At 39.8% G+C, this 20,094-nt stretch overlaps 1 protein-coding gene across 3 annotated transcripts in view; it reads left to right on the top strand.

Annotated features, from left to right (window-relative positions):
- The window catches only part of Sdb (SAXO downstream of blistered), a 54,619-nt gene that overhangs the window by 14,184 nt on the left and 20,341 nt on the right, over positions 1-20,094 (top strand). For all 3 annotated transcript variants that reach the window (XM_076420001.1, XM_076420003.1, XM_076420002.1), the window contains exons 2-3: positions 12,582-12,847; positions 13,449-13,739. In XM_076420001.1, the coding sequence (XP_076276116.1) occupies positions 12,582-12,847; positions 13,449-13,739 (557 nt within the window). The remainder of the gene's footprint in view (positions 1-12,581; positions 12,848-13,448; positions 13,740-20,094) is intronic.

Below are 20,094 nucleotides of genomic sequence, written 5' to 3' on the forward strand. Positions count from 1 at the left end.
AAATTAAAACAACGGCCAGCCTTAATGGAGAAACACAAAGCAGCACGACTAAAGTTCGCTTGTGTACAAGTCCACTGAATGAAAAACTGGAAAAAAGTCATTAGTAGTGTCGAGAAAAAATTCAATCTAGATGGCCCTGACGGCTGGGCCTACTACTTTCATGATTGCAGAAAGGAAGAACTCCATTTATGTTGCCGTCAAATGGATGGTGGCAGTGTTATGATATGGGCCGCTATTGGTTGCTATGGAAAAACAGAAATAAACTTTTTATCAGGTCGGATGAATACTAATAAATATATTGAACAAGCCTGCAGCTCGTATCACGCGCTGTCACTATATTTTTCAACAGGATAATGCAGTAATCCATACTGCAAAATTTGTGAAACATTCTTTTCTTCAAAAAATATTAATATTTTGGAATGGCCCGCTCGTTCTCCCGATTTAAATATTATAGAAAATGTGTGGGGAGATTTGTCAAGACGATTCTACGCGAATGGGAGACAATATAATAACGTAAATGAACTAAAAGAAAGTATAAATCACAATTGGACACGTTTAGAACAAAAACGAATCAAAAAGTTATATAAAACTATCCGAAAACGATTACTAGACGTAATTCAATTCAAAGGAGGTATCACAAAGTAGTAATTTTGCAGTTTTATTTGCTCAATCAAACATATTTCTGTTAGTGTCTTATACTTTTGTCGAAGCAATGTCAGTCCGTGTTCACATATCTTTCTCTAATTTTGCTGTGGTACGCGATACAATCCTAAGATTTTACATGTTTACTTTGGAAATAGTATGTAATATACAGGATACACAACGGAGTGTACATTTCCTACCTTTAAATATAAGAAAATTAAAAATATGCCAGGTGTCTTATTATTTTGTCGAGGACTTTAGATCGCTCATAACAGTTATCGATGATCGAATTTCTTTTCACTTGTTCATAATAATTATTGATGGGAAAATCCATTTCGGTTGGTTATTTAATTATTGAGTTGTGTACTCTTTTTCGGATGGAGCAAGCCTGTGAAATTTATTGAGAAGGTTTCGTACAACAAGACGAATCAACAGACCATAAGAACAACACAAAATCTGTTTGTTTGTCACATTAAATTTTGATTGTGGCAATGAATTTGACAAGTAAAAAATTTATGAAATAATATTGATTGTCTACCATTTGAAAGTTGTACTATTTAGTAATAACTATTACAAATTTCCTTCATCGATAATTGTTATAAGTGATCGAAATGAATTTCTCTCAACGATAACATTTACCAATAAGAGAAAAAATTTTCGGTTACTTATAATCCTTATTTGTAACGGTAAATGTAGCTTTGAGGGGAGCCATCTCGGATGACCTTCACATTGACATATGTCAAGCGTGGTCGGGCCGGCCTGACGCATACCCCCCCCCCCCCACCAGCACCTAATCCTAACTAATTCTGATTGCATGATTTTCCATTACTGGTTCAAATTCTGTATGACGGCTATATACAGGGTCAACCGTTTTTAAACGGCCAAACGTTAACCAGCTGTAGAGGACCCCAAATGGAACAACTTTTACCCCTATCACGTTTTTTGTTTCGGCCTTGATTTCCAGATAATTGCAAAAAACCATCATTTTTTCAGTTTACATAAAATTAAATATCTCGGGACTCCAATGATGAATCTTGATGGTTTTTCCTTTGTTTAGTTTAAAATAAGTAGGTGCATCTTTTTTATTGAATAAACTTTTTGTATGACCTTCGGATCATGATTTTTTTGGCGTGGGGCACACCGTGGAGCCTGAAAGAAATAAGTTGGAAAGTAACGATGTGCCCCACGCCAAAAAAACCATGATCCGAAGGTCATGCAAAAAAATGCAATTACATGACATTACATGAATTTTCATAATTATGGGCACATATTCAAATTGTATATTTGCAACCTGAGGAATGAGATGTACAGTTTTAGATACATAGGAATATCGAGAAGGTGATCACAGGAATTAAAGGTCGATAGCAGATGATGTGCTGAGAAGTTTATTTTGATTTTTTACGGATGGTCCAATGGAATATTTTGACGCATTCCAACGTCGGTCCTGATTGGTGCTAGCAGGGGGACATTCTTTTCGTGATTGATGAAATACCTCGAAGTGCGTTCTACCACCGGACGCTCCCCGCCCCGGATATTAATTCCACTTCTAGCCGGGGAGGGGAGGGGGTGAGTTGAACGGGTCCCATTGGAATCACCAACACTGTTTCCACCGACCGGACCCCAGATTTGACCAACAACAGGTTTCATTGACAACAGTCTCCATCGACAATAACTTCAACCGACAACATTAGCCGTATAATATTCCTCAGTAGGAGTATACTACACAGTCTAGTCGGTCTCATTGATTTTACAGTATGCTATAGTAGGATAGATTCAATTCAATCGAGCATACAATCTATTATTTTCAAACTAATGGAAAAGGTAATACATACATTAATCAATTTAACGCAGATAAAAATAATGAAAATTTTAATGTACATAGTAGATATATGAATCGTCACAAGAAAAATTATCTGTTAATACCGCCATCGGTCTCATTGATTTTACAGTTTGTTACAGTAGGATAGATTTATCAGAAAATAATGCAATCGAGCATGCAATCTATTATTTTCAAAATACTGCAGAAAGGAATACATACATTAATCAATTTAATGCAAATAAAAATAATGAAAATTTTAATGCACATACATATACATATATGTATGAATCATGTATGAATCGTCACAAGAAGAATTACCGGTTAACACTGTCGTCGGCTAGAAAGCTGTTGACGATGAAAAGTGCTGTCGGTTAAAGTCGTTGTCGCTCAAATTTCGAATCGATGGAATGTTGTCGGTGACAACAGTGTCGGTGATTTCAATGGGATCCGAATTCAACAGGTATGTATTTACTATTGGGTGCGAAATTCAACGGGCTCACCTGTGACTTCTATTTTCTCCCCGGTCCAATTAACGAAACGATCGGAATTGGATTCCCCGTGCGTCTTTAATTAGCTCCGCTCCACGCTCCCAATTCCGTGGACATTTTTATTTATCGTCGCCGTTCGGTGTCACTTTCGAATTTCCATTTTGATATAAGCGTTCGCGTAATAACGAAATTTGCGACACGCGAGTTCCCTCAAGTGAGGAGTGAACGAACTGTTGCACAAAATCTGCGAAATTTCTTGCTGTGAAAGCTGCATTGATCTATAGCATGGATATGTTTCCTTTAGTTGCTTTCCTTTAGTCCTTTAGTTGCCATTTGATTGCAAAAGGGACTAAGAATCGGTTGAAGGACCTCGATTTTCTTGGGGGATCCTTTGGCTCTCTCGCTGTTCTAGAGAATTTGCAATGTTCTCGTGCAGCTGCGTTGAATTTCAGACGGGAGGTGTCGTCCCCGCGAGTGTATATGGAACGTCGATTCTCGCGTGACGCGCTCGTCCTGGTTAAAAGTCGAGGCAAAGAGTGCCGTTTTTCGATTGTGTACAGCGTGTGCAAACATCGGACACACGCTCACTCGCTCGGCGTGCAACGCGGACGCAGATAATCGCGTTACCTTCGTGCTCCTTGCATTTCGGCTGCGCAATTCGAGCCTCTCGAATCGTTCCACCCTCGATAGACTGCGCTGTCTAACTACGATTGTTCAACGATGTACTCAACTTAAAAAATAATAAGAAAACGACAGCCTGATGCGAACTTTTAGAGGGAAATGGAGGGACACAGCTATAATCGGTCTATACATATATCGGTCTATAGCCTGCGTCGGAAGAACGATTACGTTAAAAAATTTATAGAATGTTCAGAGAACATTTGTGTCAGGTTTTAAAAATATTTTTGCAATGTCAAAGGTGCATAGAAAGATATATAAAATATTTAAGTGTGTGCGGTTGTTGCGCTCTCCGAAAAAAATTCCTACATTTGTTCCTAAAGAGCAGTTAAACAACCGGAGGAATTCTTAAAACGCATTGTTCGATTGTTCAAAGTCCAACAAACAAATTTCCGCTGATCAGCGCCGAGAAAGAAATTCGCGATTTTTCGCTGGATCGAGCGACAAGAGAGTTGAATATCTGTGATTTGGTAAACAATTGGGCAAACCTCCCGGTTGAACGAGCCACCAAAGGGCTAAAGTCGATAGAGCGTCAACGTCTCTATCGAGCGTGGAATGACCGGTCCCCCTGTCGACTATTTACACGGAAGACAGCGGGAACGTCCGCTTTGACGGCGCTATAGCGAACGCCACCGGGCTCTTTATCGAATTAGAACGCTAAGCCGAGGGCCGAGCGTGCTCGTGAAATATAATGATCGACGTTAACGAACCAAAAACTGCGTGCAACTATTTCAAAGCGCGGGGCTGATTGTCGCGCGACAAACGGCGCCGTAATTAACCTTTGCGTTGTTGCGCAGGTAACAATGTCCGCGGGCTCAATATTCCCAGTCTTCCGGGCTCTGCCGAACAGCAATTATCGCGAACGGCAATTTTTGCGGTTTTTCCGCGAACGGCATCGCTCGCGACATACGTTCGAACCGACCCGGAAACGAGCATTGCTTCTACATTGGTAGTTATTGTCGGTGGGCGAGCTAAATGACTCCTCCCCCAAATTGGTTGTTTTACAAATTCATAGGTAAAGCTATATAGAAAATTGAAAAATATTGCATCAGTTTCAGCTCACGGATTCGGGCATTTTTGTTTTGCATGAAAATTCGCAGTTTGTTCGTTTGTTTGTTGAGCATGCTCTTCGAATTTTCACGAGGATTAAAAATATACCGACCCTTTGCCTAATTAACGCTTTCGCGAGTAGCCTTTCAAGAGTCATTACAAGCTACAACAAATTCTCTTTCCAACTCTTCGAGTTCTGCTATCCTTAGGGCTGGCGTGACCTTTTGCGGGGCCCGGTTCAAAAAATGCACGGGGCCAGAATGCACATTCAAATCCTATGCTTAAATTTCACAATAAAGAATTATTTGTTATAAGTACAACGGATGTTACATATATTTTTTGTAAGATAAATATTACATAATTTTTCTCGCTTTTTCCGCCGCAAAATCTTTGATTACGTTATCAAAATTGATTGAGTTTGCTACTTCGCTTTCTATTGACAGAGTAGCCAGAGATCGGTCTTATCTAAATCGTAAATCGGTCTTGGTTTATTGATGATCGAAGATAACTTTTTATTAGTTTCAACCGCGAGAAACTATGTTCAGCTGAAGCCACGGCTACTGGAGTAGTTAACATTATTTGTAACGCCAACTTGAAGATACCGATTTTACTGAGATACTTATAGAATATTGGTACATTAAAGAAATGCAAGTCATATTTTTTCGCATCTATAATTCGCTTTCAAGGGGCAAAAAATTCAATGCAAGTACAAAATCTGTAATATATGACTTCCGCAAAAAACTATTGATATAATTTCATTTCTCGTAAAAAGTATATACATTTCTTTGAAAGCGTTTGGACTTTTTTATCTGAAATAGTTCCCAGGATATAAGGACTTTATGGAGTTACACTGAACTTTGATGATTTTTGTCACGCCTTCAAACTGAATCATCGCTACTAAAAGAATGTCTTGCATCTTAAAATTCAAAATCGGTGTTTTCTAATTGGGTAATTTTCTTAACACCTAATGTCCTCTGCACCCGGGTTGCAGACATGTCAACGTCTGCAACACGCTGCAACGAAATATTTCAATGCAAAGACGGGAGAGAAAATCTTGCACTCATGTCAGTGTGCAGCAAGTTGTCATCGATTAGTGGATTATGCGAGTGCATTTTCCACACACACCCGAATATTCAGTCTACTATACAGAGGGTCCTGGAAAATGTTTGATGAGTTTTCGTAGACCGCGGGGGCCTTTTAAAACGCGAGGCCGGGTTCCGGTGAACGCGCTGAACCTGCCTCGCGCCGGCCCTGGCTATCCTATAGCACATTCTCCAAATATTTTTAACACGGTATTATCATTCGATATTTTGTGTTTATCGTGATTGAAATTCAAAGAGTATGTATTGGATTATCTATCGGAAGAGTGTTTAATCATTTCCTGATTTCCAACAGTTTTCGGCCTCGAGTACCCTCCAGACGCACAGGTCGCCGAAAAAAACGCGGCCATTTCCATGAATTTCGCCCGATCGAGACGCTTAAATAATTCAACGGGCAATTTCGGCGAGCGCAACCCGGAAATCGATACGGGATGCATAGCCTCTCCGCTTCTGAATAATGATAGAACACCTGCGAAGGCGAGCCGGCATTGCCAACTTATCCTAGAACTGATTATACCCGCTGACTACCCCTTTGCGTCGACTCGATATCAATGAATCGTATTAGTGTCTCGATTATCCGCGACGAGTGCCATCAAACGAATGTTACAAGCTTAATCTTTGCAAATTGAATGCCTTTGACTACCTCGTGACAGTCGTTACTAGACTAAGGATTTTATTGATGTTGTTTTTAATGTAACAAAGCCGTTAAGGGATGAAATGAATTTTTATTTTGTTCCTGCTTGCCGCAATCAACGCAGAATATTTTTATTTTGCATAAAGATCCGCGGTCTCCTATCTTTCACACTATTTCCTACCTTTGCTGATCTTCATATCGGATTTAAACAGCTGATAATTTATCTGGCTGCCGGAAAATTGGAATTTCGACGGATGCTATCAGAACATTTTTTAAACCTGACTGAATAGCGGCGTTCGCCGATTCGATGAACTGGTGAAAAATATCACGTTGATACTGATCGACGGTGGCGCTGACCGGAAACAAAGGGGCGAAGAAAGAACGTCGTCGCCGCGGAGCTCGTTTCCTCGACCTGGAAATTCATTTGCAGAAAATGACGGAAGTCGACGGCGATGGCGGAGCAGACACGAGGGAGAACCGCTCTACTAATCCGAGCTTCGTGGACGACAGCTTCGCTTTAAACTCTGAAAACATTTCGATTCGCTCATCATATTCTTTTTTCATCGGAATCTTGACTTGGAATCAATAAGCACAATTATTATTTATGTAGAAAAGTACATTTATAGCGTTTGGACATGAGAGTCGACAGTACATCTGTTTCGTCCGACCAAATTTACAAAATACGAATGTAGAAACGTTCTTTCTCGTTCGACAATGACGATTTGTATTATTTGGAGCAGAATACTCTCTTGTCCGACCGCCAGAGAATTAACAGTGGACAGGTCAACCTCCCATGGTTAAAACCAGGTTCGTTCACGCGAGGATGCGTTTGACGGCTTTCGACGACGAAACAGAATCCTCGGAGAGAAGTGGCTCCGGGTTATGCGATACTATGTGCAGGCGTGTGCACACTGGGTGGAAGCGTGTGCATAGTCGCCATCTGCGCCGATCTCGCGTTACCCCGCATTCCGTTTAGCTAAGCACTGTGAGCGCTGCTGGCCAGATCGGGCGTCAAAGCGCGGGCCGGATCGGTAGTCGCCGCGAGACCCTTATCGCTGCTAATACAGGGTGTTCCAGAATTAGTGTTGGAAAAGAAAGGGGTGGTTCTTGAGGTAGTCCTAAGTAGTGATTAGGGATCTCGTGAACTGCTACGTTCAGATCACTCGTGATTCGATCACGTTCGCTCCTAATCACGGTGATCTCTAACAATGATTCGTGATTTTCGTGATCGGTTCTGATTGGCGGAGAGCATAACACACAGACATAACCTGTATATTTTTAACCGACTTTGAAAAAGGAGGAAGTTACTCAATTCGATCTGTATGTGCTTTTTTCGCTTTTTTTTCTATGTATGTTCACCGATTACGCCGAGATGGAGGACCAATCGGAACGAAATCTTTTGCATCTTGTAGAGTATGTCCCCGGGGTGGTCCCGAGAAAAGAAATTTTGTATTTTTTTATTCCTTACGATTTTATTTGCGAAAAATGAATTATTTCACCGATTACTCCGAGATCGATGGACCAATCAGGACGAAACCTTCTGCATTTTGTAGGGTATGTCTTCCGCGATTGGTCCCTTGAAAACAAATTTTGCGGTTTTTATTGCTAATAACCAATAAGACCGAAAAACCATCCTACGGTGTTCTACAAGTTTTGCTCGTTCCTCTAAAAAGTGTGAAATAAGCAAATTTTATAAAAAAAAAATCAAACCGACTTCGAAAAAACGCACTAAAAAGTATGAAATAATTTCCATTTAATTTATGTGAATACACACGAACTTATATAAATACAATACAATTTTTTCGCAGGCGGTGCAAAATTGAAAATTTTCGACACTGGAATTTTCGAAAATCGTTCAATTCTTCTACATGCTTTCCAATATTAATGTATCTTCTCTTCCCACCTACTGATTTCCAAGTCCATCATATTCCAATTAAATCATAATCAGCAACATCTGTCATTTGGAAAATTTTTAATTTTTTCGCCGCCTCCGAAAAGATTGTATTGTATTTCAGTTCGTGTGTATTCACATAAATAAAATGGAAATTATTTCATACTTTTTAGTGCGTTTTTTCGAAAAGTCGGTTTAATCTTTTTATATTTACCACATCAATACAAAATTGTGAATTATGAACGTGATCGAATCACGAGTGATCTAAAAGTAGTTTTCCTTTGCTAATTCGCGCCAGAACGCTTTGTTTCCGAGTTATTAACGAGAAACACGGACCAATCGGAGCGCGGCTACAGCGGACGGCTTCCGACTCGGCCAATGGCAGCACCACGCTCAGCGGAACTTGTAGCCGTTCCGATTGGTCCATGTTTTTCGTTAATGACTCGAAAACAAGGCTATCTGGCATGAATTGGCAAAGGGAAAGGGTGCTTACAATCACCCCGAGTATCTTGCCGTTCTTTTTCTGGGACACCCTGTAGAATAAGGCCCTATGAAGTCAGTCGAATAAAGATTTTCAAGTAGCATGGTCGAAATCGGTAAACGCCCTACCCTCTTGAAGCGCTGTCGTTGATTTTTCAATCTAGGATAAACGGCGTGTTCGTTGCACGTCTGCCACCCGATAATTAACAAGGGAGGAACCGAACCAGCCAATAACCGGTCTCGGGCGCTGGCAAAACCCGAAGTAGCCTATTAGACTTCGATTACCGCGGTTCCCTGGCCCGCTTTTTCACCCTTTCCACCCGCGAAAATTAATTTCCTCGTTGATACACAAGCGCATTAACCTGTTAACCTGCCGGTGAAAACGAGTTAGCTCGTCACGAGCATTTCGCATCGAGATTCACTCGGCAATCACTCTTTCCCTCTCGTCTCTGTGTTTATTCGGTTATCGTCGAGGGCTTTTCATTATTTTCGGTCATTGAAATTGTGAGTGGATTTTGCGGGAAATCGATGAATCGATAATTTAATCCTCATTCTGCTTACATATGTGCCACGCAATTATGAAAGTGGTCCAAGTCAAAATTAAAAAGAAATTAATCTAGAAGTTTTCCATTCGGCAACTTTTCGTGTACGGCATTAAGGCTAGAAGCAATTTAAAAAATTCTAAAATAAATTGGATTGGTGGGTTTTTGTGGAAAAACTCGTGGCCGATTCCCTCGTTGTACTTTAATTCGCAATCGGGCACGAACTTTTGCACTCAACAAAAATGTGTCCTTCCTTGTTCGGTAATTCTGATCGATCAAAAGTGAGACAACCATTAAATCCAAAGTTTAAGTGAAATCGCTGTGTCCAGTGGACGCAGGCCGAACGATGACTGAACGCATTGATTTAATCGGGAATCATCGGAGACGGACGGAAGTCGGACAAAAGGCTGGCTTTGCAGCGTGTCCCGGCGAAACTACGGTTCGAATCGCGCGAACCTCTGCCATGGAGCGAAGGTGCTCGTTATTGCAAGCTATTTCGCGCTGTGCCTTTCATCCGCTGGACACAACCGTGCGATTTTCTAGATCCGTGCGGATTAATCGGTTTTCTGCTAACGAACGAAGAGACTCACCCCCCCCCCCCCCCCTCCGTGAATGAAGCAACGCTATTCCCAATACGATTCGAAAGTAAATACATTTATAGCGTTTCTCAAACCATCTACAATGAAACTCGAACGTTTCATCTGATCCAGAATATTTTCGTTGAATGAGACTTTTTTGATAAGCTTTCAGTAATCTATTAAATACAAACAGGTTTAGAGAGCAACGCAGCATTTGCTTTGAATCACGGTATAGTTATTTTCAGAATTTCCGATCATTTGGTAGTGGCATATTGAATAGGCATTTGCTCAGAATAGAGTGGGGACCAGGCGCGCGCATTACCCTGCAACGTTACGACCCACTTGACAAGTAACAGTGCTTTGAACCGGCCGTGAAAGCACCTGTAATTAGCAAGGTGATAACCATTCCGATTAGCAGAATCCTCTGTAATTGTCTTTGCAGTGGAGGCTCGACGGTGCGGAGCGAGTTCATTGGCAAAGTGCGACACAGCATTACCGGGAAAATTTACTTAACGCTGCTGGCGTACTCTGACTAGAGCAAAGGGCCGAGGGTAAAGGGATTGCTGAGAAGATCCACGACCCCGAGAATCGTAATATAATTTCAATCGCTCGGCCATCGCTATTGTGCCTGGCACAACGCTAGTCATCAGTAGACTACGGGTCTTTATGCGAAATACAAATTTTCTAAGCTGAGAAAGAATTTCTTCCTATTAATGCTTAAAACCAGGGACCAAAAATAACAGTTATTCTAAAATTTTCTACGATAAATATCATTGATAGAAAGTTGATCATTATTGTAATTTAAGATAATGTACACAAACTATAAAGAAAAAAATTCGAAGAAGAAAATGATTAAAAAATATCAATTTTTTGACTTTTCGGTTACAAATAACAGTTATTAGTGTCCAAAAAATTGGGTAACTCGATAACTGTTATCGATGAAGAAAAACTGTTTCGATTGCTCAAAGCAGTTATCGATGAGAGAAATTGATTTCTATCGCTCATAACAGTTATCGTTGATAGAATTTGTTTTCACTTGTTCATAATAATCATTCATGAGAAAATTCATTTTGTTTGCTTATTTAATTATTGAGTAATTTACTCATTTTCGTACAACAAGATGAATCAACAGACAATAAGAACAGCACAAAATCTGCTTGTTTGTCACATTAAATTTTGATTGTGGCAATTAATTTTACGAATAAAAAATTTATGAAATAATTAATTGACTACCATTTGGAAGTTGTACTATTTAATAATAACTATTACAAACCTATTACGAACTATTACAAACCTATTACGAACTTCTCTAGTTGTAAACTGTTATGAGCGATCGAAATAAATTTATCTCATCGAAAAACTGTTAATGAGCGCGATCGAAATAAATTTCTCTCATTGATAACTGTTATGAGCGATCGAAATAAATGAAACTCATTGATAACTGTTATAAGTGATCGAAATGAATTTCTCTTAACGATAACATTTACCAACAAGAGGAAAAATTTTCGGTTATTTATTTGTATCCTTATTTGTAACCAATACGATTTTAGTCGATGAAAGACTTGTTATTCTGTGACTTGTTTTCTTTTTGGTTATAGCAGTTATGGCCCCTTGAAACATTTGACGTTCCAACGACTGTATGTTAAAATAGGGACTTCGATGCGTGTTCCAGAATTTTCCGATTTTTTGGAAGCCTTGAACAGTAAAGAATTAGTCGTAAACATAAATGATCCAGTATAAGAGAAAATATACAGGGTCATCCGTTTTTAAACGGCCAAACGTTTACCAGCTGTACAGGACACCAAACGGAACAACTTTTACCCCTATCACTTTTTTTGTTTCGGCCTTGATTTCCAGATAATTGCAAAAAACCATCATTTTTTGAGTTTACATAAAATTAAATATCTCAGGACTCCAATGATGAATCTTGATGGTTTTTCCTTTGTTTAGTTTAAAATAAGTAGGGGCATCTTTTTTATTAAATAAACTTTTTTGTATGACCAACGGATCATGTTTTTTTTTGCGCGGGGCACACCGTGGAGCCTGAAAGAAATAAGTTGGAAAGTGGCGGTGTGCCCTACGCCAAAAAAATCATGATCCGAAGGTCATACAAAAAAGTTTATTCAATAAAAAAGATGCACCTACTTATTTTAAACTAAACAAAGGAAAAACCATCAAGATTCATCATCGGAGTCCTGAGATATTTAATTTTATGTAAACTCAAAAAATGATGGTTTTTTGCGATTATCTGGAAATCAAGGCCGAAACAAAAAAAGTGATAGGGGTAAAAGTTGTTCCATTTGGGGTCCTCTATAGCTGGTTAACGTTTGGCCGTTTAAAAACGGATGACCCTGTATTTCATCTTCTAAACATAATTGTAGTAAATCGAAGGAAATGTTTTCCTATTGTTTTCTATAAATGCTTCAAACATGTGACGTTCCAACGACTGTATATTAAAAAATGGAGTTCACTGTGTGTTCCAGAATTTTTCCGATTACAATTCGGAAGCCCTGAACAGTGAAAGAATTACTGTTCTTACATTAACATGTATTTAACATTCACAACAGTATTCTTACACTAATATGTATTTATTGTATACAATATAACATGTATTTAATCATAGAAAATATGATTTGCGTAGGAAACGTTGTTCTAACTCTGTCGCTGTTCTGTTTCCAGAGAGATGTCACTAAATCAACGACCGAATTCATCGACACAGAGCAGGTGACTAGTATGGTAGCGCGGGATGTCGTTGACGACGCCCGGTTCGACAAGTTCGCCAGCTCGGTCCCCAGATCTCCGGCGGATTCTCCGCAGAAAACTTCGCCGGACGGGCCAGGTTATCCACGTGGAATCCCTGGGCTCAGGGAAGACGATCGACCGAAGCCGATTCCAGCCGCTGGGAAACCCAGTCGACCCCCTCAACGGGACGACAGTCCTAAAAGGTACACTCTCCTTCGAACAAATCGAGAATCCTCGAAACAGTTTCCTTGCTGAACCCCTTGCACTGTACAAACGAGTCGATACGTTGTCGTCGATTTACATATAATTACGTGTCTAATTAGACAGCGGATCTTTGTGCGAAATAAAAATTTTCTTCATAAATTGTAACAAACTAGAGCGAAATAGAAATTTATTTTCTTTCTTGACATGTTTAATAAGTTGAAAATGATGTATTGTATTAACAGTATTTTTAAATTCTTTTTAATCTCATTTTCTCATTTCTGTCGCAAATGCATACAATCCGCTGTCTACATAGAACCATCGCAGAATTCTTCAATTCAATAAATACAAACTTCTTTCTGCTTCCAAAAACTTATGAACGTTAAAGATGTCCCATGAGATTAAAACAGCATGCACGAAGCATGAAAAACATTTCCATTTTGCGCACGATTTAGCTTACGCATAGCGCATTTCGGTTCCGCAGCGTGTCGTGCGCCGGAGCTACCTAATGCGTTGCGTCTCTCGTTGCCAACGAAGTCACGAGGCTGCAAAATGGAAGCAAACCTCGTTAAGCGTATTGAACGCCGCATTGAATTTTCGCAGAGCTCCCGTCGTCAGACCACAATCGCCGGAAAAGCCGCGCGATTATGTCTCGAGCGTGGGTAGGCCAGCGGCGGGAAAGCCGAGTCGGCCCGAGGACCGATCGACACCTGGAAAACCATCTCGACCGGAGGAAACCTTCGGAAAACCGGCTCGGCCAGGTGAAAAACCGAAAAGAGGCGACCAGACGCCCGACTCCCTCGACGAGGATGACGCTCAGCCTGGTAAGCTGCCAGACATCCTCTCCAAGATTCCTCTGAAGGAGCAGTGCATCTGCGAGTTATGCACCTGCGGGTAAGTCGGAATGTTTTTGAATCTTTATGTAATAGAAAAATTGTCTGCATTAATTGCAAGAAACAGAAGCCGTATAGAAAATTCTTTCTGTCTTGAATAATCTTACTAAGTTGGAAATAATATATGAAAGGTTCTTAAATTCTTTTAATCTTTGTACAATTACAAATTGCATTATCGTTAGACTGCGGATCTTTATGCATTTATAGCAAAATGAAGAAGATGAACTTCAAAATTGTTGAAAAATTTAAAAAATTGAAGATATGTCAATATATAATATCTCCTCTATTAAAATCATTAAGGGAAGAAATAACATTCAATTTAGTTTCCATTTCTTGCAATCGATGCAGACGATTTTTATTTTGCACTAAGATAGGCAGTGTATTTATTATACATGTGTGTAAGATTGAAAGGAACAAAATTGTCTGGATGTTGAAAAGATTATCGTTACGGAGCGATAACGATGAAATCGTTTAAATTGAATTGTCAAATATTTAAATTCAATACTTAATTTCATAAAAAATAAAAGACGTCTAGACCCGATTTTTTAAAGTTTGAACAGACCGGTACTATTTTTTTATCGTGCTCGGTTAAACGAATGGAACGGTGTCGACCGACGCCGGCAATGGTGCTCGACAGCAAACGTTATTACTGCCGGAGGAGGGAGCACACCGCAAACGTAACGACGATAATTAGATAGAATTCCGTATCGATGCCGCGCTGTGAAAAACAGAGCTCGATCCCGAATTCGGACGGGAACGTTAATTTGCATCTTGCACCGGGCGCGGACGCGCGACAAGGCGTGTTTTGTATTCCGATCTCGTTAACTGTGTTTGGAAGTGGGTCGCGTCACGGCGCACCGCGGAAACGTATCCCACCGGAGAGAGAGGTAAATTAATTCCTGCGTTCCCCAGCCTTCTCGAAACAGCACTTCATCTTTCGGAACGAATTACTGTCTCTTGTGAATTTTCTATTTAAAAGTTTCCACCGTACCGGGAAAACATTGATAAATCAATTTGAAGCGAACCGACGCGCTTCCGTCTTGTTCCCCAATTTTCGACGCTATCTCGCCATTTTCTACATAGCTAAACAGATCTTTCACAAAGCATGATCTTCCAGCTTTAATTTAAGTCCTCGAACCTTGAAAAATTCCTACTGGAACACATTCTAACATTGACTAGAATCATCCCCTTAAAATCGAGTCAGTTTCTTCGATCCAATGATCTGGTTTTGACAATTTTTGTGACGTGATCTCGTATTTCTCTTTAAACCTAAGTCAGCCTATCGTAAAGTTGCAATCTTTCAGCTATCATTTAATCCCCCGAACCTTGAAAAATTCCTACGCGAACACATTTTAAAATTGGCTCGAATCGTCCCCTTAAAATCGAGTCAGTTTCTTCGAGCCAATCTGGTTTTGACAATTTTTGTGATGTGATCTCGCATTTCTCTTTAAACCTAAGTCAGCTTATGATAAAGTACGGTCTTTCAGTTGTAATTACGGCCCTCGAACCTACGGGACCACATTCTAAAATCGACTAGAATCATCCCCTTAAAATCCTGTCAGTTTGTTCACTCCAATGGTTTTGACCAATCTGGTTTTGACAATTTTTGTGATGTGACAACGTATTTCTCTTTAAACCTAAGTCAGCCTATCGTAAAGTGCAATCTTTCAGTTATAATTTAATCCCTCGAACCTTGAAAAATTCCTACGCGAACACATTTTAAAATTGGCTCGAATCACCCCCTTAAAATAGAGTCAGTTTCTTCGAACCAATCTGGTTTTGACAATTTTTGTGATGTGATCTCGTATTTCTCTTTAAACCTAAGTCAGCTTATGATAAAGTACGGTCTTTCAGCTGTAATTACGGCCCTCGAACCTTGAAAAACTCCTACGGGAACACATTCTAAAGTCGACTAGAATCATCCCCTTAAAATCGAGTCAGTTTCTTCAATCCAATGATCTGGTTTTGACAATTTTTGTGATGTGACCTCGTATTTCTCTGTAAACCTAAGTCAGCCTATCGTAAAGTGCGATCTTTCAGCTATAATTCAAGCCCTCGAACAATGTAAAATTCCTACAGGAACACATTCTAAAACTGGCTCATGTATCCCTTTAAAATCCACTTATTTTTGGAATTTCCGAACTTTTCTACATGTTACTAAATATTTTCCAAACTTGAATGAACCTATTAAATAGAATGAACAATCGCGTGCTCATCAATGAAAAGCGTGTCTGTTCAGCCTAAATTCGTCCCTAAACCCTCGCACCGGAAGAGCGAGTGAATTACACAGTTCTAGTCCATAAATCGTACGTAAGCCCAGTATGAAAGTTTCTTAACACGAAAGTAAGTGTTGCATTGATTACATGTTCGAACAAGAACGACGCCAAAGAACCTTAATGTCGGCCAGGCGAGCACGTGAGGCTCGCAAAGGGCTAAAAGCGGAAAGATTGCCGATCCATTAGCGGCGTCTACTTCTCGCGGGCGCCCACGATTAAATTCCGCTCTTGGAGTTTGTCTATTAATAGGGACGCGTGTCGGTGAAAAAAAGTTGTTATTTGCACGGGGAACGTGCTTGGAATTATTAATCAAGTGGTCGAACGGTGCACACCCGTCGCGGTTTTCGTTCTACGGGCTGTCGTCACGTTGCAGCGAGCTTTCGTCATCGTGACCAAGCATGCGTAGGCTTTTTTCGAGATTCCCCTACGCAGACATCGGATACTATAGCGTGACCAATCTACAGGACGATCCACAACTGGAGCGTGATTGCGTTGCAATTTCTTGCAATGGATATAAATCGATTCCAAAGTGAATTGATTGCTTTTGAATAATGCTGACGAATTAATTCGTCGTTCGAGCTCGCTGCAAGCTTTCAAAAACTCTTTCATTTCATAATTGTTGAAGGTCTATGGCCCATGGTCAAGCATTTTGCAATATAAATATGCAATTGACGCGTTAACTCGCCCTTCCAGGCGGAGGTACGAAACTTGATCGATCGGATCTCGCGATAGCATCTTCGCGGACCTATTTTTTGCCTTTTAGAGAAACCTCTTGATCGAACTCGTCAGCTCGGTAATTCCATTCGCTGGTTTACAAACAATCCTTGATATCTTATGCATGCCTCCGCTGATTACTCTGTAAACACGACCTCACAGAGCTCGCCTTCGGTCCCTCGATAAGAACGTCACCTGTTGGTTTCACGTACCCGTAACTTACAAGACGCCTGTTTGTGTAAGCGCTTCTTGACTCGATCGAGAAACTGCCTGCGGGATGCAAAAATGATCTGCGTCTCTCCCGGGACACCCGCACTAGAATCCTGTAACAATAATTTTTACTAAATTATCCTTCAAAATCCCGCTGTCTAAAAAAGACTTACAATTATTATGGTCATAATTAGATTTTATGCATTTATGACAAAAATGAGTAGGTGCAATTTGAAACAGTACAGAGATTGAAAACAATCAAGGCTGTTAATATACTATTTTGTTAGAACTTCTACAGTGGATTCTTCAAAATCTTCTGCAAGTCGATTTCATCTTTCTGTAAATCAATTTCACCCTTCTGCTTCAACCGTTTACAAAGAAAGTATTTTTAAATAAGTTTTTGTAGAAAAAATCGGATCACATTTATCCAAATTTATTTATTGCAAAGATATACATCAAATACTTATTTAAAAGTAACTACTAATTCATTAACTTTGTAATGTGCGAAACCTGTGTGTAGAATAGTGTAGATATGCAGTGAAGTACATATTTATTGAAGCGTATTGGGTATTGAATCTTCTTTTGCAGTACTGACACCGTTCACGTGTGTCTAAATAATCTAGGTGCACGGTAGTGCACCAGCACTACCTCCTTTTACACGAAACAACTTAGACGTTTTTTAGAGTCTTATAACTCGACACTGGAGGCAGAAGGAGAGATGTAATTTCGTACACTTGTTAAATGCTATCATGGCTCAATATTGACAAAACATTAATCTTCCAACATTAGTAGGTTCCGAGATATAGGACCTCAAAAATCGCTAAATTTGTCACTGACTGACTGACTGACAGATCATCAAAACCTTTTGGGTACTTCCCATTGACCTACAAGCTTGAAATTTGGTACATAGGTCCACCATAACAAACACTCAAAGGAATAATTATCAAAGTTTAAAATTTTACACCTTAAAGGGGTTGTATTAAAAAAAAACGAAATAGGTTATGTATGGAGAAAATGAAATATGCCGCTTTTCCCATAAGGAACCGTGTAAATTCCGAAAAGAATCATCTGCTCTCTTCAAACGTTCGTATAGCGCCATTCGAGGTAGTGGCAAAAAGCTCAAACTGGTAGATTACAATAAGGTAGAAAATGACACTAAAATTATAACAAAAAAAATCTAGGTAAAGTTGGGTTCTAATTCGCCGGCAGAGTGTTAATCTTTGATACCTACATGATAATTGATGAAATTTCAACAAAAATTGATGAAATCCCAACAAAAACATTCTGTAAACAGGAGCCAAGTTCTTATGGCCGTAAAAAGTTGTGAGATCAAACAGAATACGGCCAAGTTCGTTAGCTTAGAAAAATAAAAATAAAAATTAGTTAAAAAGAACGCTATTTAATTTTTAAAGAGTCACATGGAGGGCTAAATTATTCAAACTTGGCCGCTACCTAACACGTTTTAGGGCCATTGGTTTAAAAAGTAACGGCCAAATTTGAATAATTTAGCCCTCCATGTGACTCTTTAAAAATTAAATAGCGTTCTTTTTAACTAATTTTTATTTTTATTTTTCTAAGCTAACGAACTTGGCCGTATTCTGTTTGATCTCACAACTTTTTACGGCCATAAGAACTTGGCTCCTGTTTACAGAATGTTTTTGTTGGTACAATTTAATCGAAATAAATAAATAATTATTTTTAAACATTCTTGTTGGGTGAAATTGACTTGCAAAAGGGTGAATTTGGAGTGTAAAACCTATAAATTGTCATCAACAGTTTCAAAGTTTATGGTCGGACCGCAAACTACTTGTCGACGGGCCGCGTGTTTGACATGCCTGGTGTACACGTTCAAGCTGAAAAATGTTGAAAAATCTCCTACATTACCGAATGTATCTACATAATTTATTTGATTTTGGCCGATGACGTACACGTGCAAGGTCGCAACTGGAGGTCTCTCCACGGATAATTGCCCACTTTGAAACGTCCTGTACGCATACGAAGGGAGCGGGCGCGCGTGCACGCCGGCAAAAGAGCGAAAAGTGGGACACGAGACAAGCCCTTTTACGGGAGGTTGTTCCCAGCCAATCGCGATCGGCTGTTCGGTCATCTTCCTTATTCGAACCGAGCTATGAATCGAGTCGAGTCGAGGCAAACCGAGTCTTCCCAAGGCAAGGCGATCGTGATTTAAATTTAAGGTGATCCGCCTGTGACAACATCTGTCTCGTCACGATCCACGAAGGATAGGCTCATTGTTCGGCCTAAAATCAAGGATGTCCACAGCGACGGCGAACCAGTCCCATGTGTCCTTCTTTGGAGATTTGTCGTGGTTGTTCCTTGGACCAACTTTTATCGCGAGGACGCGGATTTGCAAATTGGGTCAACGTTAAACTGGTCTCCATCGCGAAAATGATAGCCACCACCCGAGAGCGTACACGTGCTTCCACTGGCTAAAATCAATTATCGAACCTCGTTACACGATAGAAATTTATTTCCCGTTTTATAAAAATTCTGAGCCATTTTATTGCAAGTTGCAGACGCGTATCCGGGTTCCAGTTTTGCAAACATTTAATTTTCCAGTCTCCTCGTTCAGCAGAAATTGTAAAGGACCCTCAAAGAACGTACTGTCACATTTTTAGCAAGTGAATCATTATGAAAATAAGTTAAGTGAAACTTGGCCATTTTATTTGCTCGCTAAAGTATTCTATAAACGCACTGCAATATTGTTGGACCTCCAATTGAAAATTGTAGACGCGTATTTAGCTTCCAGTTCGCAAAGATTTAATTTTTTATTCTCCTTATTCAGAACAAATTGTAAAGCTTTGAGAACGTACAGTCATATTTATAGAAAGTGAATTCTTGTGAAAGTAAATTAAGTAAAGCCGGGCCATCTTATTTGCAAATTGTAGACGCGTATCCAGCTTCCAGTTCGCAAACATTTAATTTTCCAATCTCCTCGTTCAGCAGAAACTGTAAAAGACCCTCAAAGAACGTCCTGTTAGATTTTTAGCAAGTGAATCATTATGAAAATAAGTTAAGTTAAACTTGGCCATTTTATTTGCTCGCTAAAGTATTCTGTAAACGCACAGCAATATTGTTGGACTCCTAATTGAAAATTGTAGACGCGTATTTAGCTTCCAGTTCGCAAAGATTTAATTT

The sequence above is a fragment of the Lasioglossum baleicum genome, chromosome 3, assembly GCF_051020765.1.
Source record: "Lasioglossum baleicum chromosome 3, iyLasBale1, whole genome shotgun sequence".
Lineage (NCBI taxonomy): Eukaryota > Metazoa > Arthropoda > Insecta > Hymenoptera > Halictidae > Lasioglossum > Lasioglossum baleicum.